Here is a 25,322-nt window from a genome sequence, read left to right on the forward strand (position 1 = left end):
ATAAGGGCAGCTGGCTGAATGCTATGGCTCTTAACAAGCATCTTCATTGCCAATTAGCCAGTTATTGGGGTAACCGGTTTTATGAATGAATGTTGTTTCATTCATAAAACTTTACTTATGAAGTGACATTAATAAAGTGAACAATTAAAACAATTACATTCATCAGTTCTACAACCTCAGGGTGGAGAAGGGGGTGGGGCCATGGTCCAGGCACCAGTGGCCTCGACTCAGACACTTCTAGGGCGCTTCCAGTGCTCATGTCCAGATTTCCCAAATGCAGGAATCATGCACCACCCATGCATGTCTCCATCGTGCTTTTAAAATGCTGGCCCTTTAAATGTTCTGGGGTTAAAATTTTCCATTCAAGCCACGTGGGTGACATATAATTAGAAATAGGGGTAGCAAAAAAAACCCAAATTCCTGTTTTGTGGCAATGGGATGCTGGTGAACTGGGCATTAAGAGCATGTGCAGCTCCTCAGCAGGAGTCTCATGGGAATCCGGCATGGTTTTTTGGTGTTGTGATGAATGCTCCAGAAAGTGGTAATTACCGGCTGGAAAGTAGAGGGAAGGTAATAGAACTGATGGTTGTGTTTCTTACATGGAAGCAAGGAGTACTTGTGGCACCTTTAGAGACTAACAAATGTATTTGGGCATAAGCTTTTGTGGGCTAAAACCCACTTCATCAGATGCACGCAGTGGAAAATACAGTGGGAAGATATATATACACAGAGAACATGAAAAAATGGGTGTTGCCATACCAACTATAACAAGACTAATCAATTAAGATGGGCTATTATCAGCAGGAGAAAAAAAACTTTTGTAGTGATAATCAGGATGGCCCATTTCCAACAGTTGACAAGAAGGTGTGAGTAACAGTAGGGGAAAAATTAGCATGGGGAAATAGTTTTTACTTTGTGTAATGATCCATCCACTCCCAGTCTTTATTCAAGCCTAATTTAATGGTGTCCAGTTTGCAAATTAATTCCAATTCTGCAGTTTCTCGTTGGAGACTCTGAAACCTGTTTACATGGGAGTGTGCTAGCACAAGTCAGATGAACAGATAGTGGGTACGTACATTTCACCTTGGCCATCAGCTGTACAAATATTGTTGGGTATACCCCACTTTCATGTAATGCTGCCTGCAACGTAAAGCTCGTGTCCCTTGGTTGTCTTGTCTGTACCCTTTACTTCTGCTCATTGAGAGGTAGCAAGAAATCTTGGCTTCATACACCTGGCCTGGTGGAAAGGATGTCTTCATCAGCTAGATCTGCCTTTGAGGCAACAACACTTTATAATACCCTTGAAGGCTTGCTGCTTAAGATGGTGATTACTAGGCAGGGAGTTGGGGCAAAATAGAAGCTGGATCCAACATGCTGGAAGAGTAAGTGCCACTCTCCATCTGGACAATGGAAGGTGAGACTTCCAGGGCCACCTAAATGTTTCTCTTTGTTTCTTTGTGTTCAATTTAGACGTTAAAAATAGCACTGGACCTAGCTAACAGCTTGGGAGACCCAGTCGGTGACGCATCCATCTACCATAGTGTAGACGACATGGTCAGGTACGTCTGAGTATGAGGAATGCTTTGGTGAATAAATGAATATGAATCATTGTAATAATCCTGTTGTACAATGAAATCTGGTCCTTGTTCTGTGTGTCTTTATGTTTCACTGATGAAAGGCCAGTTCTCAAAGGGCCTTGAGAAGCATGAGCTGTGCTGTATTCAGAGGTGACCAATGTATTCACTTCTTTCACAGCCTGTATTCACATGAGCAAAAACAAATTTGTCCCTGAAAGATTCTGGGGAGTTGCAATGTGGTTTCCTAATTATATTCTTTCTATAACAGGCTAAACCCTGATGTTTATCATCCACTTTTACCCCTCTAAAATCCCTTCTCCGAGGCTCAGGCAGAGGCACCTACCTCCCATCTGAGCCCATCCAGTGCCAATCAGAAGTTGTACATTAAGGACACTGTCTGTGATCCCTCCTTCCCCCAACACCCAGAATGGCGCTTTCTGTCTCCCTAATGCTCTCTGCCAAATCTGGGATTGAAACATTGTCTCTTATATCTCAAAGCAGATTAGCCGTGATTAATGCAGTGGTGCTGGATGCACTTCGTCGATGTCTACACTTGCAGGTGCACCATGTTCAGTGCTGGTTCAGCTGCAGCCATTGCTGACCCGTATGGGCAACAATGGGTAATTTTGCTAGTGTAGACAAGGCCTTTCTGTATAACAAGAACACAGTGAAGTAAGGTCTTATTTACACATCAGAGGAATCATGCTAAGGTCTGATTCCAGTTGGACAGACATGCTACAGCTCTTGAATACCATCAAAGCACAGTGACACCATTAGGAGCTGTGCCTAAACCATGTTGTGTGTGGACATAATTTGATCAGGAACAAACCATGCTATACCCTACTTACAAACTCATTAAAATAGGGGCTAAAGGCCCAACCCCACTACAAATATAACTGTAACCAGGATGCGATGCTTTCGTCTGACCCCTATCAATCAAAGCCTTTCCCAATCTGCCGTGAAAGAAAGCCTGTATGCTGTGCAAAGTCCTTCCTGGGGTTTGGCTTTATTAACAAAGAAATGAACAATAATACCACATAAAATTACCTCAAACCTTCTTCCCAGGCCTGACTGCTCCTAGCGGTCCTCCCTCAAGGCTGCTCAGCTCACACACTAGATTCTCTTTCTCCAGAGGCCCTCCCACCTCATTTATAGCCACGGGCATAGTAATGTCTGCCTCACTGAGTTAGTAGGAGATAAATTAACGTATTGCAGGATCAATGCCTGCTAAGAAGGTGGGGTGTTCCAAGCTGGCAGGGGTTGCCTGACCCATTTGATTACAAAAATCATAGTAGGGTAACACAGCAGCTTTTTTTCACAACACGGCTATGTGTATCCATTCTTAGGATGTCCCGACAAAGACCCGAGGGAGCTGTCACCTTCCTTCCTTTTGGCAGCCTCACGTTATTATTTGTATTGTGGTAGCACCCAGGAGCCCTAATCGTGGACCAGGACCCCATGGTAAAGTCATAGTGATGCTCCATCATTCTCACTCGCCACACGTCCATTGAACCTCACTGAACTGCAGGCAACGGGGCGGGTGCTTCAGCCTATAGTCTGACTAACGAATGGTCCAGAACAACGACCACAGAGTTGCCTCCCCAATGCGGTGGCTGAGACGTCTCATTTCCTTCCATTTGATACGCCAGAGGAGCCTGCTTGTCATAGTACAGTTGAATAACCTCCATTCCTTCCAGGCACGTTGGACGGGTCTGTGATGAGTACTGCCCCATGGATTTATATGCCCTAAAGAGAAGATGCTCTGCTTTCTAAGCTCACTGCTTTTTCACCCCCATATTCTCTCTTGTCATTGCAGTAAATCAAAGGCAGATTTCCTGCGTCAGCTGATTAACGACTCCCAGTCCTTCCCTTCTGGTATCCATATTCCACACTTCTCCATAGAGAGCGCCCCCCCTGCTAGCCAGGTCCTTGTTATGGGACCCGATGACTACATTGTTGCAGTTGTAAGGTAAAGGATTTTGTTTTTCAGCCCCGGTGGGTTTAGAGATGGGAAAGCAGAGAAAAGAAAATTCATTCAGTGTGGTGGTGAGAGGAATGACTCTGGAGATTGGTCATGACAAACCTATTCCCATCACCTAACGCTCACCCCACCTAGATCCTTGGTAATTGTAAGCCATTGCTATCTATGGCTGTTCAATGGCCTATCTGAAATAACTTGGTGGTCTTAGTCTAGTTCCTAATGGGTGTTCACATCACAGATTTCCTACTCTACCTGCCATCCTTAGCAGAGATGACAAGATGACAGGAGCATGAAGACTGAAATAGCTTCTCACCTACAGGTGATGGCTCCAGGCCCGTTGACAGGGCTGTGTGGACGAATCTTGCACTACAGCTACCCATGCTGTAACTGTTCCCTACATACACAGAGACCTTCATTCTCTGGCGTTATCAGCTGGCACCTTTCACGAACACTAAAAAAAAACCTATGGAAGATTCTCCACCAAGGTGGAAGGGGGAATCTGGGGTCGTGCTCTGACAGTACCAAGCCTTGGAGTGTTATATGAATTACTGGAAGGTTTTTCACAAGGTTTCTTTGTCTTCCTTTTCAGTTCCCTGAACCGTCCATTTGGAAGTGGAATAATAACACCCTCTGGAATCCTTCTAAACAGTCAGATGTTGGATTTTTCCTGGCTGAATAGTACATTGAACCACTCCTCTCCTGGCCTGGTAATGAATTCCATGAGGAGTTCTGAATTTGAACTCGTTTGGTCTTAACTCTTTTTATTCTTAAATAACTTCCTCAATAAAAAAGAGAGGCTATTTATGCAGGCTGAGCTCTCTCGCGTTCTCTTCACTTTCCATGCTATCCAGACAGGGCCGCCCAGAGGATTCAGGGGGCCTGGGGCAAAGCAATTTCGGGGGCCCCTTCCATTAAAAAAAAGTTGCAATATTATAGAATACTATATTCTCGTGGGGGCCCCTGTGGGGCCCGGGGCCCGGGGCAAATTGCTCCACTAGCCCCCCCCCCCCGGGTGGCCCTGTATCCAGCGGAGAAATAGAATATAGACTACAGGAGGAGGTTACCTGTTTGTGTGATCTGGCTACGTGAAATATCATAGTATTGCAAGGAAACCATATAGAGTCTAGCATGGCTGCCGTGTAGAAAGCACACTTCCCCCAGGCTGATCACACATTATATTGACTGGAATTAAGGATTATATTTGAAAATTATTGCTCTCCAGGTTGAAAAAGTGATAGACAATGGAAACCACATCCTGAGGTCTCAGGCAGAGAACATCACTGACCACTGCTGGTCACTTCCTGTGCTAAGCTGTTGGGTGGTATTGCTATGCACTGTTAAACAGTTGCCACTTTCCATTCCAGAGGTGGCTGCATTTTAGTAGTGGGTAAAATGACTTCTGTATATAGTTTGTAAAGGGCTTCAGGTGCCTTGGAATTAAAGGTATCAGATAAATGTAAACTAGTAGCAAACTAGATCACTTGATGATGATCTGTTCTGTTCATTCGCTCTGGGGCACCTGGCATTGGCCGCTCTTGGAAGCCAGGATACTGGGCTAGATGGACCTTTGGTCTGACCCAGCATGGCAATTCTTATGTTCTTATAGCAGTGAGAATGGCATCATAATCAAGGCAATAGTATTAGAGTTATTGACTCAGAAATGAAAAGAGAAACTAGTTAACATAAGCAATTTGGGCTATGGAAAATCTTTGTTCTGATCTGTTTACTAGTTTTTGGGGGTATTTTATTCACCAACAGAGGAATCTCATTCAGCCTGGAAAAAGACCTCTGTCCTTTTTACTGCCCACTATTGTTCGACCATCTGAAGGGATGTGTGGGACTTATCTTTGTCTGGGAGCTAACAATGGCCACAAAGCCTTGAGCAGCATCACACAGGTCAGTTTTGAGTACTGCATCTGAGCATGTGCTGAACCACTTGCAATGGGGAAGGCCCAAGCTATCTTCCAGCATGTGCCTTCTCTGCCCCATGGGCGGCAAGTGGACCACTCCTTCGGGGAGGCTAGCCCCATGACCTCACCCCTTCCGCATGAGCCCCTGCGGCCGGAGCCCTGAGCCCCTCCGCCTGTCCTTTCCCACAGCCAGAGAAAACCCTGGCTGGCCAGAACTCGAGCTGTCCTCCCCACCCCCGCCTCCAGAGGAGCCCCGGGCTGGCTCCAGCCTGCCGACTGATCCAAGCACCAGCCGGAGCAGTCCCAGCCATGCCAGCCAGCCTGGGGCCGGAGCAGCCCCAGTTCAGTGTCCCGCGGCAGCAGCTGCCCCTGGCCTATTGTACCCACCGCCCATGCTCTGCCCTGGGGGTTTCCTACACCAACACGTTGGTTACCAGAACAAACATGAAATACACAATTCCTGTTTTTGAAGAGGTTAAAATATTGTCTTAATGTGCATTTAGTTCTGCTTCCGGGTAACAGCCCATGGAGACTGAAGTCCTCTGGTAAAACATGGGCAGTGGTGTGACATGGAAGATGAGTTTCACTTGTAACGATACTCCCGGTTGAGTCATCTGCAGGGCATGAACGTAGGTCCTGTGGGTCTAAAAGCATGAGCCTCTACTAGTTGAGCTAAAGGAGCAGGTCCGATATGTTGGCTCATATATGGTCGAGCCACACTGTGACTCCCTCTTCCCCCATGTGCTGTGCCAAAGCATCTCACATCTGACCTAGAGGGAGAGTCACCAGCGTAGAAAGGAGAGCTCTGCTTGCCCCAGTCAATCTTTGTACTTTCTGCTGAGGCTACCAACAAAAACATTAACTGGTGTCAATGAGCAACAACTTTCTGTTGCTACTAGTCAGCCTGGATCCAAACTGGTGATCTAAAAATGGTCAGATCAGTCCTCTGAGCCATGCAGGCCTGGGTAATTGGTAATCTAAAGCCACATTTGCTGCGGTTTGTCCGTTCTTTTCACTAGGGCTGTCTACATAGCTAGTTAGTATGCGGCAAGGTAGGGTGTGAAAGTACAGAACTATGGAGCTTTTCGTGCATGGTACCAAGGTCCATATGGCCAGTTAATTCACAACAGGCTAGTGTGGTGTACATCTACAACCTGGCTAGTGCTGTGTAGACAAGCCCTGGAACAAGGCTGTGTGCCTTCTCTGATGACAGCTCTCAGAAATGTGGGAAAACAGAATCTTAGCAACCTCCATAAAAGTTGTATGACCTCCTACAACCTATTCAAAGGTCATCTTCTTAAAGAACTGTAGAAAATAGAACTGTTGTGTTGTGAGAACTGCAGGAGGATGGGAGTGGAATTTTGGTTCTTATCCCCAACAGAAGTTCAGTTTAGCACATACCTTCCTGAAATCCTTCCTATTGTGAGCTCTGCAAATAGCTCTTCCTAATTTATCATTTGTAATGAGACGGAGCACTTGCTGATGGCATGACTGGATATATAAGTGGATTATTACAATGCAAGGGCAGAACTCAACTTTACGCTGAGTGACTTTACCTCATCGAAGGCATTAGTGAGAGGAAGATTAAAGCCACCCACTTGCCTCCTAATGTTTTATCAGAAGGGTTCACTTTTTGGTCATAAAAATACCTTTTCGGAGATTTCCCTGAAGTTTCAGCCTCATGACTCCTGCTGATTTAATGGGAACTGTATGCAAAACCTCATGCAATTCTCGAAATATATCCCTTAGGGACTAATTTTTTTAAAAAGGCTCTCCAAAAATGTGCCTGCAGTATCTTCAGGTGCACCTATTTGCATGTATAAAAACATGCATTTTGTTCGTGCAAAATCGGTAATTGTGCAAAAAGATGTCTGTTTGCCGGTGTACATTGGTAAATTTGAAAATGTTGGGGTTGCAAATTAGGAAGCTGCTTTGGATGTTTATTCCTTAGTGTTTGAATCAAGTTGTTAATATTTGGGGTCTTTTTCTTGCGTAGGTTTTAGTAAATGTTTTAACACTTAACAAGAACCTGAGTGAGAGTCTGTCACTGGGTCGACTGCACCCACAGCTTCAATCCAACATCCTGCAAGTTGACAGTGAGTATGGAGATCAGCACTGATCTTGGTAGACTACATTTCTATCATGGCAAAAAACAAAGGGAATTTTCTTATACGTCTGGGATTACTTTGCAGTCTGTCTCAAGGAGACATCTGTTTAAATGTACAGTGCAGCTGGTGGGGAGAGGGAAGTCCATTTCAAGTTACAGTGTGCTTAGGAATAGGGATTGGTGGGTAGGAGGGACAAATTTAAGGGACACAAAGTCAAATTTTAAATTCTAGCAATTTAGCCCATTTCTTTTATTCCTTCAACTTTCACCTATATGGGTGAAATTGACTGGCATTACTTGTTCCATGATTTCCAAATCCTTCTTGTCATTCTTATTGGACATGGGATCCAGCATTTTAAAACATTGTCTCATGTGCATCAAAGAAAGCGAAGGATTTGGAGATCACAGGACAAGTCACCAGTTGGTGGATTATGTTTCTGTAGGTAAAAGCTAAAGAAATAGACAAGTTCTGATTTAATGTCTTGAATTGTAAAAGGGACTGTGTATTCCCAGCTTGGTGTGGACTGGTTAGGATGATTCCTGGTGTGCAGAAAAGAGATGGCAAGTGCCATAGAAGAGCTGTGCTCTCATGTTATCCGTACATCCAGTTTCAGTACAGACAGGAGGCCTCCACGCAGAAACATCCCACAGAGCTGACAATTTTACACAAAAGACTTGCTTCCTGTTCCTGTGTCTGTGCATCGCCATACTTAGCCATTCTAAGTCTTCATCACGTACAAACTGTTAAGGGTATATCCAAAGAGACAGTTGTTATGGGCTGGTATTTTTGAGCACCCTGCGTGTAGGATGAGCAGTTCTTGTACGTTATGCTCAGCAATGAGATATAATAATGACCACACGGAATTGAAACAAAACAATAATAAAGTATCATAGACATTGGAGATGGCAAAGATGTAGTAGGCTAACATTATTTTCCCAGCCAATTTGTGATTGGTCCTTTCTGGCTAATCTCCAGTGCTTTGTCCCGTCCAAATAATAGAATAATAGAATATCAGAGTTGGCAGGGACCTCAGGAGGTCTTCTAGTCCAACCCCCTCAGGGGGAGGGATAGCTCAGCGGTTTGAGCATTGGCCTGCTAAACCCAGGGTTGTGAGTTCAGTCCTTGAGCGGGCCATATGGGGATTGGTCCTGCTTTGAGCAGGGGTTGGACTAGATGATCTCCTGAGGTCCCTTCCAACCCTAATAATCTATGATTCATTTGGCCAAGTTGTATGTGTTCAGTGTCTTCCAGTCTTTCCTCATAAACCATTCACCTGACTCTTAATAATTGTGTTGCTCTTCTCTGAAAACACCTCCAATGTACTGAGATCGTGGCACCACATGTATCCAAATGAATGAAGCAAGACCAAGAACATGTCTTCAAACTGGCAGTCCTTTAATGTAGCCAGAGTCTTCATACACAGTGGTGCCTGCTTCTCCTAGAGCTAGCTACAGGCAGCGTTACCCCCACAAATACTTTTTCTTTTACTTTTCATTCCTCGTGCCCATAACTCCGCTCACCTACAACCTAGCTAGCAGGAAGAGGAAACCCATGATAATATCTTTCTGGTTCTCATGTGCCCAGAACTCTACCGGTCTAGATGTCCTTGCAGTGTTGCCAACTCTCCCAAGTTTATTGTGAGTTTCACATTATTCAGTATTTTTCTTGAAGCTCTGTGTCCTGGAATTATGGGAAGATCTCTGCTTTCATTAAAAAAGCACCTCCCTCCCCAAAGTTTCTAGTCCTCATAGTTGCAGAGAAAAGCCTGAAAATGGGACTGGAATGTAATTTGAAAGCTCAGAAACCAGAAGACGATAAAAAAAAATCCAAAATTTACTATTTAAAAAAAAGTCATGATTTTTTTGCAGCCTGATTTGTGGTTTTTGAATGTTTCAGGTAGACAATACTCTAAACCATAGTCTTACCTACACTTTATATAGGTATAGTTATCATGAGATTTTTACTTATCTGCTTAGTTTGTGGTGATGTATCCTGAGCCAATTTGCAGTCACACTTCAGTATTTATATTAAAACTGTGAAAGCACAACAAATAACAAATCAGGGGAGGTAGGTAGAGAAAGGCAGGGTTACAGGAAGGGAACCAGGGAAGAAATTGCACTGTAGTTTATAAGGCTTGTACTTCTGGCATTTTTTGTTGTGTGTCTGTCTTGCCTTTGTAACTGTGAGTTCTCGGGGCAGGGACTGTCTTCTGTTGTGTGTGTGTGTACAGTGAGGCGTCCAACTCTGGCTGGGGCCTTTAGCACTACTGGAATACAAATAATAAGTTATAGGGGAAATTCAGGTTGTGTCTCAGCTCTTAAATAATCTTGGTGTAAAAAAATACATCTTAAATAATCAAAACCGACAAGTGATTTTGGGGGCCCAACTTGAGACTCCTGAATGGGGCCTTGATTTTCAGAAAGTGCTGAGCACGTGGAGCTCCAATTGCCTTCAACTGCAGTTGCAGAACTGGGGCCTGATTTTCCAAACAGCCACATACATCTTAAGCACTCAAAACCTGAGGCACGCCAAGTAGGGAGCACTTTCTTGTTCCAGGCAAAGAGATTTCCACTTTGGCTTTACAGGCTCCAGAGAGTCAGAGAAGCATCTCAACTTTTGACCCAAATCTCTGAACCCTCTGAAGTTCACCCATTAATACTTTTTGCCACACAGTTCATAAGGGGCATAAAAGATGACTTCTCCTCTTGTGCTTAGGAAAAGGGGTGCTGGTTTCTGTCGATTATGTGAAGAATCTGAATGGTGCTGCTTCTAAACCTATTTTTAAGGTGGACTACAGCTTTCCCCATACTCCTGTTTAATTCTGATAGCCCTAATATTTTATCCCGAATTAATCTCAAAGGCCTACAATGAAGCCTACAGCGAAGTTCTGTCTGCTGGATTTTCATTTTCTTGCCCCACATTTATCTTATCGTCAATTTTTGCAATGGCAGCAGTTTATTTTCCCCTTTCGTTGAGAAGGAGCATCCTTCACATCCCTAAGTGATCCTCATATCTCTCCCATTCCCACCCCCACCCTCACTCAAGACTGCCTACCTTGACAATGCCCCATTAGACACCATCTTTGCTGCTGAGAACTGGGTGTGCTCTCTTGAGACACTGCTTCTTACTAGGCCATTGAACCTGTACTCTTGTGATGCCTCTCTGCCTCCCAGATCCCTAAGAGTAGGACACTAATGGGCAGGGTCATTGGCACAATGGATACAGGGGTTGGCAATATTTCAGAAGTGCTGTGCCAAGTCTTGATTTATTCACTCAAATTTAAGGTTTCACGTGCCAATAATACATTTTAATGTTTTTAGAAGGTCTCTTTCTATAAGTCTATAATATATAGATTATTAAGGTTGGAAGGGACTTGAGGAGATCATCTAGTCCAACCCCCTGCTCAAAGCAGGGCCAATCCCCAAATGGCCCCCCTCAAGGATTGACTAAACTATTGTTGTATGTAAAGTAAATAAGGTTTTTAAAATGTTTAAGAAGCTTCATTTAAAATTAAATTAGAATGCAGAGCCCCCCAGACCGGTGGCCAGGACCCGGGCAGCATGAGTGCCACTGAAAATCAGCTCGCGTGCTGCCTTTGGCACGCATGCCATAGGTTGCCTACCTCTGGATTAGAAGCTTAAGGTAAAAACTTGGAACTCATGCAATAATGGCTTCAATTAAAATAACTTCTTCTAAAATCTTGACAGGTGAATTTCCCGAAGAAGATATTGAATTCCTTGAAGCCAGGGGTCATCAAGTATATAAAGTCGACGTGCTTTCCCTGGTTCATGGAGCCAGGAGAACCAACAACTTCATCATTGGTGTGAAAGACCCAAGAAGCATGGATGCTGCAGGAGCAACAATATTATAGCAACCTCCAGATGGTGTGTTCTTTGGATAAGGCTTTAAACAACAACAAAAATGATGTGCATGTTCCGAAATGGCCCGGGGAGGAACGAGCAGTGTTTGCTGTGGGTTTCTGCATTGCTGAATAGACCTTCGGCATTCCCCACCTCAAACCATGCAACAGTGGCTTGGAAAGCCACAACACAGCCCTTTGATTTTGTAAAAAATAATTTGAGTTGTAATAATGTCAGTTGTTATTAAAGGAATGCTGGGAATACACTTTTACTTTAATAGTGCCCCATTAGTGATTACAGTCGTTTCAAATGCCAACCTTAAACATTTTAATTTAACCAGCAGAAGCATAAGCAAAGGAGATGACAAAAAGAACAAAATATTTTGTGCCAAACAGACAATTGCTGCTGTTGCTGTAATTTTCAACTCCCTCCTTTCCCGGGCTTGACACCCTTGTCTCATATAAATTAATATATAATACAGATTGATGTACTGGCTCTAGGCAGTCGTACCTGGAACTTCAGGGATTTCTTTAATATTCCCCGTGGCTCAGCTGATTTTTACTAGCATGGATATTCCTATATCAATTCCCATTCATGCATCACTACACATCTTTAGTACCCTTATGTCTCCTTCACCCTCAATGTTTTGACTTAATTTACTGCATAGACTCATTGGGGATCTGGACTTGGAGTCAAACTACGTCTACACTGGCAAAAATGGCACCCGTAATTCACCACTGGTGCCCCCAAAAGAGAACCACTGGGGGTGGCCACAGTGCAAGTTGTAATGTAGAAAGCGTTCATGTAGAGTCAGGGCTTTTTAAACACTGTCTCATCTAACCCTGCTCGGGAAAGGTGAGTCCCTTGCTTTCATGAGCACCAAACTCATGCCAACACTTCAAACCAGTGCTTAGATTCTGTTGTTGTGGGTGCATTAGAAAACGTAAGGTATAGAGATAAGACAGGAAACAAAGCAAAAACTACTTACATAATTTTTTTTTTAGAGTCCCCAACATCCAAGACAGGCTGAAGGAAGAATTCAGCATTTGACTTGTCAATAAAAATGAGGAAATAAAAAGCATGATCATGATCATTGCACAGATTGATTCTGGTCACCTTTTGAGCCCCTCCTTTTCTTTCCACCAGTAAATTATAGACAGTCACCCAGCACTTAAAGATTTTTTAAAAAAATATTTTGGTCATTGTTTTCACAGCCTATTGTGTACTGGTTTCCTTCATGATGTTAATATATCTATGGCCACTGTACATATTATATATGTGTGTCCGCTTATGGTTGTCTTGGTATTTCATGTGATGCTTTTATGAAAAGAATTCCAGATCTTCTCACCCCGGAGAGACCAATGAGCTGGAATCTTGTGAATACTGCTTTGTTCGTATTATACCAGCGGTGGCCACACTGTGGCTCGCGAGCCACATGCGGCTCTTTGACCGTTATAGTGCAGCTTGTGAGCCCCACCCCCATTCTCCACTTACCAGACTGGGGGAGGGGAGCTTGGGACCTCTGCCTTGTAGCGGGGTGGTGGGTAGGGGTTTCTGCCCAGTGGGGAGGGGGCTTCAGTCCTGCAGAACACACCTGCCGGTCTCGGGGCTTCAGCCGGAGCAGGACTGAAGCCCTGAGGCCTGTCAGGTGCATCTTATGGGGATGAAGCCCTGGGCCCCGGCAGGTGTGCCCCGGCTCTCAAACTTCTGAAGATTGTCATAGGCGGCTCAGAGGGTCAGTAAGTTTGGCCATCCCTGTATTATACCTTTTTATGGCTCAAGTGCAGTTTAATGGGGAGGAGTATGCAGTATCTTCTTAAGGGGATCAGTGAACTAACAGATTATCAAACTAATAATTCTTTGCACTTATGTTGTTTCTGTTAGCTGAGGATCTCAAAATTTTACAAACGTTAACTAATAAAGTCACACAACACCCTGGTGAGGTTGGAAAGACATACTAGAGAGATCCCTTTCATGCACCACTGAAATGCAGACACCTCTAAGGTAGAACAAGGTGGCTATTAAGCAGACATGAATACACTAAAATATTTTCCATCACAAATCATAGAGTTAGAAGGGTCTGCAAGGGTCATCTAGTCTAACCCCCTTATCTACTCTAATTTCCATGATGACTCAGTGCGGGTCAGTCATCAGCCAAGTAGTACTGCAGGAGAAAGGAGAAGTGCAGTAGTGAAAGCTGCATGCCGCATTCATAACACTATGCATGGTTTGGAGCAGACTTCATAAGGCTTACTAGGGAAGGGAGGGAGGCATTTTTGTGCATTGATCCTCATGGGTTGAAATCTGGGATTTTTCTAGGACAATGATAGCAATGATCTGTCCCCTATCTATGGAGGTTTACTGAACATGATTGTAAAACAAGTGTTCCAGGAATTGTTGTTTATAGTGATTCAGAAGAGTGCACATTACTTTACAGCTCAGTTGTAAAGATAAGGGTCCTATTTGCAAATTGATTTTTTCTTTTCACCAGTATAGTTCTGACACTGAGCCCTGAAGGACAATTTACAAGTAAAGACTCTGGTTCTGATCCATCAGAGTACTTAAGTGTCCCAACCTGGAATTTCAGTAGGATTATTAAAATGCAGTAAAGTTAAGCATTTTCCTAAGTGCACTGCTGGATCAGGGCCTATAATGGGAAGGTGAGAAAATGAAAAGAAGCAGGGAGATGGTATTATACCCAAAGGCCACATCTAACAGAAACAAAGGCCTTATGAATAGTTTCCTATTCACTCTGGTTAAAAAGTGGTGTCAGTATAGTATATATTTGACAAAGAGTCATTTGTCATTGAAGCTTGGTCAGAAAATTTCTACTAGGACCAGCATCTCTAATCTTGGTAGCCAATTTAGTAGGGCAAGATCTATTGAATTTCATTTTAGTTAATTTCATTTTAATTCTACTACAAAATAGGTAGTATTGCCTCATGTACAAATGAGACAAACATTGTGAAACTAAAGGGCCATATTCTAACCTTAAAGACAAATTCTGCTTTTAGGGACATATATGTTAATATGCAATAATTCCATTGACTTCAGTGGAGTTACTCTCAATTTGCTACAGCATGAGAGCAGAATTTGACCCTTAGCCTTTATGCAGAATTCGGCCATGATATCACTGGGGAGCTCTCAGCACAGACCAATAGTCTGACATGGCCCGAAGTGTTATGAAGACAATTGACATTACATTTTGGTAAAAAATGCCTTTATCATTTGTAATATGATCTTGGAAGTGACTGAAAAAGCAATGCAGGTCAAACTCTTCACCACCCATTTACAATGTTGTAAAATCACAGTAATACACTAATGTACATCAGGAATAACTGAGATCAGAACCTGGCCTTGAGTGTCGAGTCAATTAATTAATGATTTCCCACAGAAGCTCAATGCAGTTAATGAATGCAGTTTCAGAGCAAAATTTCCGTGGTTTTAAATACAGTAGTGCATTTCTTCTCCCAGTTGTGCCAAACACAGACTGCTATGTATAAAGCTCTAAAGATAAGGATATATACAGTGGGTAAGAATGACATCAAGCAACTTGTGTATGTGTAACAATTATTTTGTTTTACCCTACATTCCCTCTTCTGTTCTGGAGAATCTGTTCTCCCAGTACAGCCAGTGCTTAATTCGTAATGAAAGAGGTGCCGGGGCTCAAGTAATTTTTTTTACATTCATAACAGGTTCAGCAAGCCCAGAGGTGCTGGGACTATGGACTGCCAAGCCTAGAGGTCCCAGGGCTCAGCCCGGGCACAGCTTAAGCACTGTGTACACCCATTTGTCCATCACTAACGATTTTTAAATCAAGATTGGCTGTTTTTCTAAAAGATCTGCTCTAGGAATTATTTTGGGGTTCTCTGGCCTGTGTTACACTGGAAGTCAGACTAGATGATCACAATGGTCCCTTCTGGCCTTGGAATCTAGGCCTCCATACATTTTGCTTTCCTCATTCCCACCACTAAAGTCTGCAAACAGTGACTGGATCTAATTCTGATTTCACACCTTTGTAAATCAGGAGCGACTTCACTGAAATCAGTGGAGTTATGTTGATGTAAAATGGTGTAAGGGAAGTCAGAGCACCGCCAATCTCTTTTCAAAATATCTGTGCTAATACCTTTCTTAGTGAGCTCTTGGTCCCTTGACTAAGATTGGAAAATTATGAAGCACTTTTCGTGTATTAAGTGGCACAGCCTTTAGCTATCAGATTTGCAATGGAGATTCTCTCTGAATTGCTGATGGTTTTCTCTAGACCAGTTCTGCTCAAAAGGATGTAGACTCCAAGGTCCACCCCAGAAACTGAAGAAGGATTTTCGGCTCGATTTTCCCCTCACTTAGGTCAGTTTCACACCAGTTACTCCGGATTTACATTAGTCTGAGGTAAAGATGAATCAGGCCTCTTAAGCATAACTAGATAAAACTCATAACCTTTTCATAGAGGACAAGATTATAGCACAAATCAGAAATAAGGTTGCTTTTTTTTTTTACCTAATAAAAGTCTGCCTTAGTGGGAAGTGCTGCTATAGTGGGTGAATGTTTACTTTGCAATGGTTTTGAGAAAGTTCTATACATCAGCAAAGGCCTTCTTGTTATTATGGGCCAGAGAAAGGAGCACATTGGGAGGGCAGCTTTCAGAAGGAGTAACAGATTGTAATGATCCTTAAAAAAAAAAAAGCCTCTGTGTATAGGGCAGACCTCCAATAATGAGGCTATCTGCCAACACAGAGCCCTCCAGTGTTCAGCCCTTGTGCAGAAGGGAATTATTTCCACAGGGATACTTAGGAGGGAGAAAGTCCCTCAATGACAATAGCTTCTTCCAGGCTGAAGCCCTTCAAGATAACAAGGAAGTTCATCCAACTGAGGACAGTCCCCTCAGCTTAGTGCAAATCTTCCACAAGGGGGTCTCAGACCACCAGCTGCAAGAAAACTTCAGGGAGCTGGTCCCTCTAGTCAGGGGCGGCTCTAGCTTTTTTGCCGCCCCAAGCATGGCAGGCAGGCAGGCTGCCTTCGGCAGAATACCTGCGGGAGGTCCGCTGGTCCCGCAGATTCGACGGCTTGCTTACGGGAGGTCCCCGGTCCCATGGATTTGGTGTACCAGGCCGCCGAATCTGCGGGACCGGAGACCTCCCGCAGGCAAGCCGCCAAAGGCTGCCCAACTGCCGCCCTTGCAGGGACCGCGAGGGCGCCCCCTGTGGCTTGCTGCCCCAGGCAAGCGCTTGGAGCACTGGTGCCTGGAGCCGCTGCTGCCTCTAGTATAGCTAATCTGTACTGTGCCCATCACTTTGGTATCTACATGTCACCTTCCTTTTTCCTACCTAGACAGAAGTATGTGCAGATTGGTAAAAAAACTAATTAAAATCTCATTAAAACATGTCTGCTCCCCACTCCTTCTCCCAATATTTGTCAAAGACACCACGTACAGATTCTAGACTAGGAATCACTTTTTGCAGTTCCACTGTGGGCATGGAGAGATTAAGTTCTTATAACAGAATTGTTACATAGTATTTCATTTTGGCAAATCCATACATGGTCATGAATAGAAGTGTAACGATGCCACATTTATTGTACAGGATCATTTTTAGTTGAAAATACTGACCTATGAAAATGCATTGTAATCATAGCCGTGACTTTGATTGTATTGAAATCACATGTATTTGTGCATTTTTTCACATACAATGAAAAAAGGCTGAAATAAATACAGTTTTCTTTTTGTATTATGCACTCGCAAGTACTTGTTTCATCCTTTATAATGTTCTATTGATAGATTGCATTGTAGTGTTATTTGCATTACTGTAGTGCCTAGAGGCCCAACATTGAGATCAGGGCCCCATTGCACTAGGGACTCTATGTACATCTAGTGAGAAACAATCCCTGCCCCAAAGAACCTAGATCTCAGTGTATTTTATAGAAGGAGCCAGCAGAGTAGCCCCAGATCCAAACATCCCCAATTTGGGTCCACATTTTGAGGCTCTACTTTTTCAACTAATCTAAATAAGATTTTGTTTGAAAGGTTAATATATGTGCACTTCTATTTCTCATATCCCCTATGTCTTTCCAGTGGCGTGGTACATTTGTTTCAAATATAAAAACAAATGGTGTGTGTCAGACATGTTAAAGGGGATACTGCTCTTAACATTTTTTAAAAAGAAATATTTATTCTTTTCTTACAAACAGGTGAGAAAGAGCCTCTCTTAGGACTATTCTCAAATTTCCCTCCTAGGCTACACATCCCTGTGGCTGTTCTTAAAACACTGGGCCTGATTCTGATCTCACTCACACCTTGGTAAATCAGGAGTAACCCTACTAAAGCCATAGGCTCAAGCGGTGCTCAGCACAGGAACAGACTGGAGGAGCCTTTGGCCACCTTTGTACTTCTTCATATTTTATGTCTCTTTGGCTCAAATTAGAACAGCCTCAGGAGTGAAATTCAGCTACTGGGGGAAAGCAGAGCAGCAGCACTGAAGTGACACCATTGGAGAGACCTACAAGAGAATTGAGCTGTTTGTATTTTACCTGGTCAGATACAACTGGTTTAAGGACAAATTACTCTGTTTGTCCACACTAGCCATGCTGAACCATTTTGAGAAGCCATGCATTGCAGCCCCATAAACACACTAGTGCTTTCCTAAATCAGTTCAGTCACAATGCATTCTGGGAACTTGTCCCACAAGGCACAAGTCACTGAAGAGGTGGCCTGTCTGAGCATAAAGAGGTGCTGTCAGGAGTGAAACAATCAGTACTGCTCCTTTCACAGCTGCCTCAGCCTGTAAACCTCCTTTAGTTCACTGACAGAACATCTCCTTTCTCCCTCTCCCACAAGTAATTTCCCCTCTCCTCCATCTCCTTAAGGGTCAATGTGTCTGCAGCTGATGAATCACATTTGATTTGCTGGCTGCAAATATTGGTCTGACAAACTAAGGTGAAAGTCAAACTGTCAACCAGAGACCACAGCTGGACTGCCAGCTACAGATGCTTTCTACATAGTCCTGCATTGGGGGTCCCCCATTCAGACCAACCCCCTTCACCCTCCTCCCCCCTTCAGCCTTGGGGAACATGTTTCCTCTCACCGGCATGGAGAAGCTGATCTCTGGATTCTTTCATGGAGAACTGGTTCTTTGTCAAAAAAGGCTGCTTAATCTTAATCATATAGTGATTGTGCCAGCTCTGGCCTTCTTTACAGGGATATACAGCCCACAGGAAAAAGTATTTTACAGAGCTCCAATTAGACAATAATATACTGAAAAGTGTCATCCCCTACTCTCTACAAGGCCCCAATTCTTTAAGATGCGAATGGCACTCAAACCTCACAGTTGGACTCTGATTCCACATGCCATTAGACATGAAGCTAGCTTGTCTACATATACAAGCCTCCCAGGGCCAGATCATGAAGTCAGAGCACTTACATGATAAGCTCAAACGGTAGAGTGATGACAAATCATCACACATAGTATCATACCGTCAGTTAAACTCTTTCATTGAAAAATAATGCATCTGGCTAATTATTACTATTTATGCATTGATAATGTGTTGGGTGCTAACCTAGACACACAAATTACAATGGTTTCTGCCTTCAGGAGTTTGCAGTCTAGACACAAGAGAATAAAGGGTGCAGAAAGAAACCTAAAGAAGGTAGGTTTTGTTTGGTTGGTTGGTTGGATGGTTGTTTTTAAAAAAAGATTCTACTCTAAGGGTACGTCTACACTACGGGACTATTCCGAATTTGCATAAACCGGTTTTGTAAAACAGATTTTATAAAATCGAGTGTGCGCGGCCACACTAAACACATTAAATCGGTGGTGTGCGTCCATGGTCCGAGGCTAGCGTCGATTTCTGGAGCGTTGCACTGTGGGTAGCTATCCCGTAGCTATCCCATAGTTCCCGCAGCCTCCCCCGCCCCTTGGCATTTCCGGGTTGAGATCCCAGTGCCTGATGGGGCAAAAATCATTTTCGCGGGTGGTTCTGGGTACAGCCTCACCCCTCCCTCCCTCCCTGACAGCGGCAGACAACCGTTTCGCGCCTTTTTTGCTTGGTGAACCGTGCAGACGCCATAGCACAGCAAGCATGGACCCTGCTCAGCTCCATACCGCAATCGTGGATGTTTTAAACACCTCGCGCACTCTCGTGCAGTATATGCTGAACCAGGACCTTCGAACCGAGGCGAGTAAGAGGCGGATACGGCAGCGCGGCGATGACAGTGATGAGGACGTGGACACAGAATTATCTCAAACCGCGGGCCCCGGCGCTTTGGAGATCCTGATGGTAATGGGGCAGATTCTATCCATTGAACGCCGATTTTGGGCCCGGGAAACAAGCACTGACTGGTGGGACCGCATTGTGTTGCAGGTGTGGGACGATTCCCAGTGGCTGCGAAACTTTCGCATGCGTAAGGGCACTTTCATGGAACTTTGTGACTTGCTTGCCCCTGCCCTGAAACGCCATAATACCAAGATGAGAGCAGCCCTCACAGTAGAGAAGCGAGTGGCGATAGCCCTGTGGAAGCTTGCAACGCCAGACAGCTACCGGTCAGTCGGGAATCAATTTGGAGTTGGAAAATCTACTGTGGGGGCTGCTGTGATGCAAGTAGCCAAAGCAATCACTAAGCTGCTGCTACGAAAGGTTGTGACTCTGGGAAACGTGCAGGCCATAGTGGATGGCTTTGCTGCAATGGGATTCCCTAACTGTGGGGGGGCGATAGATGGAACCCATATCCCTATCTTGGCACCGCAGCACCAGGGCACCCAGTACGTAAACCGGAAGGGGTACTTTTCAATGGTGCTGCAAGCACTGGTGGATCACAAGGGACGTTTCACAAACATCCACGCGGGATGGCCAGGGAGGGTTCATGACGCTCGCGTATTCAGAAGCACTACTCTGTTTAAACGGCTGCAACAAGGGACTTACTTCCCAGACCAGAAAATAACAGTTGGGGATGTTGAAATGCCTGTCGTTATCCTGGGGGACCCAGCCTACCCCTTGATGCCATGGCTCATGAAGCCATACACAGGCAGCCTGGACAGTGGTCAGGATCTGTTCAATTACAGGCTGAGCAAGTGCAGAATGGTGGTGGAATGTGCATTTGGCCGTTTAAAGGCGCGCTGGCGCACATTACTGACTCGCTCAGACCTCAGCCAAACCAATGTCCCCTATGTTATTGCTGCTTGCTGTATTCTCCACAATCTCTGTGAGAGTAAGGGGGAGACCTTTATGGCGGGGTGGGAGGCTGAGGCAAATCACCTGGCCGCTGATTACGCGCAGCCAGACACCAGGGAGATTAGAAGAGCACACCAGGAAGCGGTGCGCATCAGAGAAGCTTTGAAAACGAGCTTCATCAATGGCCAGGGTACAGTGTGACTGCTGTGTTTGTTGATGAACACCCAACCCCCTTGATTGACTCAGTCCCTGTAAGCAACTCCCCCTCCCCCTTCGAGTACAGCTTACTTATGCAAATAAAGTCACTCATTTAAAAAGCATGAATTCTTTATTGATTCATTATAAAAAGAGGGAGAGAAGTAAGGGTGTGCTTTGGGAGGAGGAAAGGAGGGATGGAGAAGGCCATTAAAAAAATAAAATTCAGAGTAACGACATCCTTCTGGTTGGGCTGTCCACGGGGGTGGAGTGGGCGGGTGCACGGAGCCTCCCCCCACGCGTTCTTACACGTCTGGGTGAGGAGGCTAAGGAACATGGTGAGGGGGGAGGGTGGTTATACAGGGGCTGCAGCGGCACTCTGTGATCCTGCTGCCGTTCCTGAAGCTCCACAAGACGCCGGAGCATGTCAGTTTGATCACGCAGCAGCCCCAGAGTTGCATCCCGCCACCGCTGATCTTCCTGCCGCCACCGCTGATTTTCCTGCCGGTCTTCCTGCCGCCACCTCTCATCTCGGTTGTCCCTCCTGTCCTCACGTTCATCCCTCCTGTCCTCACGTTCACTGGCCTCTTTCCTGTAATTTGAAACCACGTCCTTCCACTCATTCAGATGAGCTCTTTCATTGCGTGTAACTTCCATAATATCCGAGAACATCTCATCTCGCGTCTTCTTTTTCCTCCGCCTTATCTGTGCTAGCCTTTGGGATGGAGGAGGGACGCTTGAAATATTTGCAGCTGCATGAGGGAGATAAATATTTAGAAAGATACATTTTACAGAACAATGGTTATACTCTTTCACAGTGAAAAGCACTATTCACCTTACATAGCACATGTGATTTCCCTACAAGGTCGCATTTTTCATCTTAATAGTGCCTGCTTGCAACTCTTGGGTTACAGATCTCAGACACAGGTCCAGGCATCAGGATTCAGCTTGCATGCGGCCATGGTAAGCCACTGTCTCAGTGATTTACCCCTCCCCCCCCAACGCATGGCTAATACCACGCTAGCTCCCTGCTAATCAACAACCTTCCCCCTCCCCCCCACCCACTGCTTGTCCGGTAGCTTGGGGAAGATCGCCTCGCCGGTGACCAAACAGAAAAGATCATCGGCATTTCACTCCTCCCCTCCCCCCGCTTCGCTACGTGCAGGAAAGTGTTTTTTTTAAGCTGCTGCATTCCACGAACCCAGTAGAAAAATGGCCACCCCCCCTTACTTAAATTCCTGATTTCTAACCAGGTTATCCTGAACGATATCACTTTGCTGAGGATAACAGAACAAGATAAAGAGCGCATGCTTCTTGAATGCCAGCAGTCACCGGGACCATACGCCGCTATGCTTTGCCACGCAATGATACCTGATTACTTGCTACATGCATGGCATGGTAAAGTGTCCTACCATGGTGGGCGGAACAAGGATGCTTTGCCCAGAAACCTTCTGCAAAGGCTTCTGGAGTACCTACAGGAGCGCTTCATCGAGATGTCCCTGGAGGATTTCCTCTCAATCCCCGGACATGTTAACAAACTTTTCTAAGTAACTATACTGTCTGCGAATGCGTCCCAAGTCCTCAGGGCAAATCAATCATTAAAAAAGGCTTGCTTAAAAAACACTGTTTGCTATTTGCAAAGGTACACTCACCAGAGCTCCCTTCCATGGCGTCATTCTCTGGAATAGTTGCTTGTGAGGGCTGGGAGCAGGGTAATTCCGTCAGGGTGATAAAAAGCTCCTGGCTGCTGGGGGTCACGGAGTGCTGTGTGCTCTCTGCGAGGTCTTCCTCCTCTTCTTCATCTTCATCTTCCCCGTCTGACATGGCAGAGATTACAACCCCCACCTCGGAATCCACGGTCAGGGGTGGGGTACTTGTGGCGCAGCCCCCTAAAATTGCATGCAGCTCAGCATAGAAGCGGCATGTTTTTCGACCTGCCCCGGACCTTCCGTTTGCTTCTTTGGTTTTCTGGTAGGCTTGTCTGAGCTCCTTAACTTTCACTCTGCACTGCACGGAGTCCCTGCTGTGGCCTTTATCCGTCATAGACTTAGAAATTCTTTCAAATACTTTTTCATTTCGTCTTTTGGAACGCAGTTCTGTTAGCACTGAATCCTCTCCCCATATAGCGATCAGATCCATTACCTCCCGAGCGGTCCATGCTGGGGCTCTTTTTCGATTCTCAGGAGACTGCATTGTTAACTGTGCTGATGAGCTGTGCGTGGTCACCTGTGATGATGAGCTCTCCACGCTGGGGAAGCAGGAAATGAATTTCAAAAGTTCGCGGGGCTTTTCCTGTCTACCTGGCCAGTGCATCCGAGTTGAGAATGCTGTCCAGAGCGGTCAGTGGTGCACTGTGGGATAGCTCCCGGAGGCCAATACCGTCGATTGCGGCCACACTAACCCTATTCCGATATGTTAATACCGATATTAGCGCTACTCCTCTCGTCGGGCAGGAGTACAGAAACCGATTTAAAGAGCCATTAAAATCGATATAAGGTGCCTCCTAGTGTGGACGGTTGTGGCGTTAAATCGGTTTTAGGCTCCTAAAACCGATTTAAACGCCTAGTGTAGACCAGGCCTAACACTTCATTTCTTTCAGTATGGGCTGGTTTTGTGGGGTTGGTGCAGATTAGAACATGAAGAGGGACTTCCCACATCGGAGGCAGCACAGAAGAAGGTACGAAGACAGGCAGGGCCGGCTCTAGGTTTTTTGCCGCACCAAGCAAAAAAATTTTTGCACCGCCCCCCCCCCCTTTTTTTTGTGTGTGTGTGGCTTTTACACATGTAGGCAGAACCGGAAAGTCGTTTTCATTTTTGTCCCAGCATTTTAGCCCTATAACCACTGTCTCTGATGCAACACAGAAATTGGCACGAATGGCGCCAATAGGGCGGCACAGTACACACGAGTAATCGGTAACACATTTACACATGTTCCCATTATGAGTGACCGTGTCACGCGACATGACACAATATTTTTCATGTCATGCTCCTATCACACTACTGTACTTGGCCCTAGGTAAGGCACTAGTCACTGGGGCGAGAGAGCTCCCCACAAGCTGGGACACACTGGACCTAGCCGTGCCTGGTGTTTTCCTAGCGCTGAGGCCGCACAGCTGGGAGCCCAAGGGGCATGCAATGGAGAGAGCTCTGGGGCTGGGCTTTGGCCAAGGAAGAGGCACTGGGCTGGCTGGATGGATGCTGCCCCTCTCTGCCTGGTCGTTTGCAGGAGGACATCCCAGGCACTGGGCACCCCAGGCACTGTGTGGGGCTGGAGAGGGATGTGGCAGCCTCTGGGGCTCCAGCAGGGAGAAGCTCCCCGGGTGTCCCGGGGACCGTCCCGCCCGCCTGGCTCTTACCTTGCTGCGGATCTGGCCCGAGGACTCGTCTCCCGCCGCTCCCGCCACCAGGGGTTGGGGCTGCTGCTGGATCCCAGCCCCGGTCATTCTCACCTCGGCCCTGGCACAAGTTCAGCTCAGCCCAGGCTGCCGCTCCCCTCCCCTCTCCAGGCAGGAGGCGGTGCGGGGGGAGGAGGTGGCGGCGGAGACAAGCCAAGGAGAAGCCCGCAGCCGGCGCTGGAGGAGTGGCCCACCCAGCCGCCATGTTCTGCTGCCACCCCCTGCGCTCTGTGGCTGGGGCAGGGCTGTCTTACCAGCTCCTGCCTGAGGGGGGGTGGCCGCTGCCCGCGGGAGAGCGGCAGGGACATGCTCCCCACTGAGCCAGCTCCCCCTGCCCCACCGCACAGCCCCGGCGGCACCCGCTCAGAGCAACGAGTGGTCAGGGGTGGTCAGGATCCAGCCCAGGACGCTGCCTCAGGTTGGAGCTGGGGCCCCAGCATTATGCTGCCCCTGGTAATTTGCCGCCCCAAGCACCTGCTTGTTTTGCTGCTGCCTAGAGCTGCCCCTGAAGACAGGAGTGGTAAAAGGATGATTTTCAGACCCTAAAGAGGTCCAGTCTAAACTTCAGTATAGCTGGCTTCTCAGGATTGTAAACTTTCGATGTGTAAACTGCCTGAACAGATAGGAAATTGAATAAACCAGAGCACAGAGAGCTACTATTCTTAAGAACAATATTCCAGGCAAACAGGAACTCACTGGTGTAAAATCAAATGTGCCTAAAGCTCCTCTTCTTGTCAGATTCTGAATGAGGCTCTCTCCCTCTTTTCTGCTGAGCTGTCAGAAGGAATCTCCTCACAGTGAATTTTCCTTCATTCTTCAACAGGCTGTAGGCAGGCAAAGGCTGCCAGTATGACCCAGAGGAAAGAAAACAGGTACTAAAGCCCAGATCCTCAAAGGTATTTAGGTGCCTAACTCCCAAAGGCCTCGATCCTTTAACGATCAGGGCCCAAGGGACTAGCTGAACAAATGTTCTCCAATGAAAAGCACCAAGAACACACCTCCAGGAAGGGTGTTGACTTGAGCTATAAGGCCCAAATCCACAATGGTAGCTAGGTTCCTAACTTCCATTGATTTCAATGGAAGTTACGAGCCTAAATACCTCTGTGGACCTGGGCCTAAATCCCTATTTGAGTCTTG

General features: G+C 45.8%; 1 protein-coding gene across 4 annotated transcripts in view; it reads left to right on the plus strand.

The window, feature by feature from the left end:
* Positions 1-12,726, plus strand: part of GGT7 (gamma-glutamyltransferase 7) — a 50,305-nt gene extending 37,579 nt beyond the window's left edge. For 3 of the 4 annotated variants that reach the window (XM_044984638.1, XM_044984637.1, XM_044984636.1), the window contains exons 10-15: positions 1,471-1,559; positions 3,394-3,546; positions 4,148-4,265; positions 5,317-5,454; positions 7,465-7,564; positions 11,284-12,726. In XM_044984638.1, coding sequence (XP_044840573.1) covers positions 1,471-1,559; positions 3,394-3,546; positions 4,148-4,265; positions 5,317-5,454; positions 7,465-7,564; positions 11,284-11,447 — 762 coding nt within the window. In that variant the 3' untranslated portion in view covers positions 11,448-12,726. The remainder of the gene's footprint in view (positions 1-1,470; positions 1,560-3,393; positions 3,547-4,147; positions 4,266-5,316; positions 5,455-7,464; positions 7,565-11,283) is intronic. The other variant, XM_044984639.1, reaches the window with a different exon arrangement.
* The last annotated feature ends 12,596 nt before the right edge of the window (positions 12,727-25,322 follow it).

Source organism: Mauremys mutica, chromosome 13 (genome assembly GCF_020497125.1).
Source record: "Mauremys mutica isolate MM-2020 ecotype Southern chromosome 13, ASM2049712v1, whole genome shotgun sequence".
NCBI lineage: Eukaryota > Metazoa > Chordata > Testudines > Geoemydidae > Mauremys > Mauremys mutica.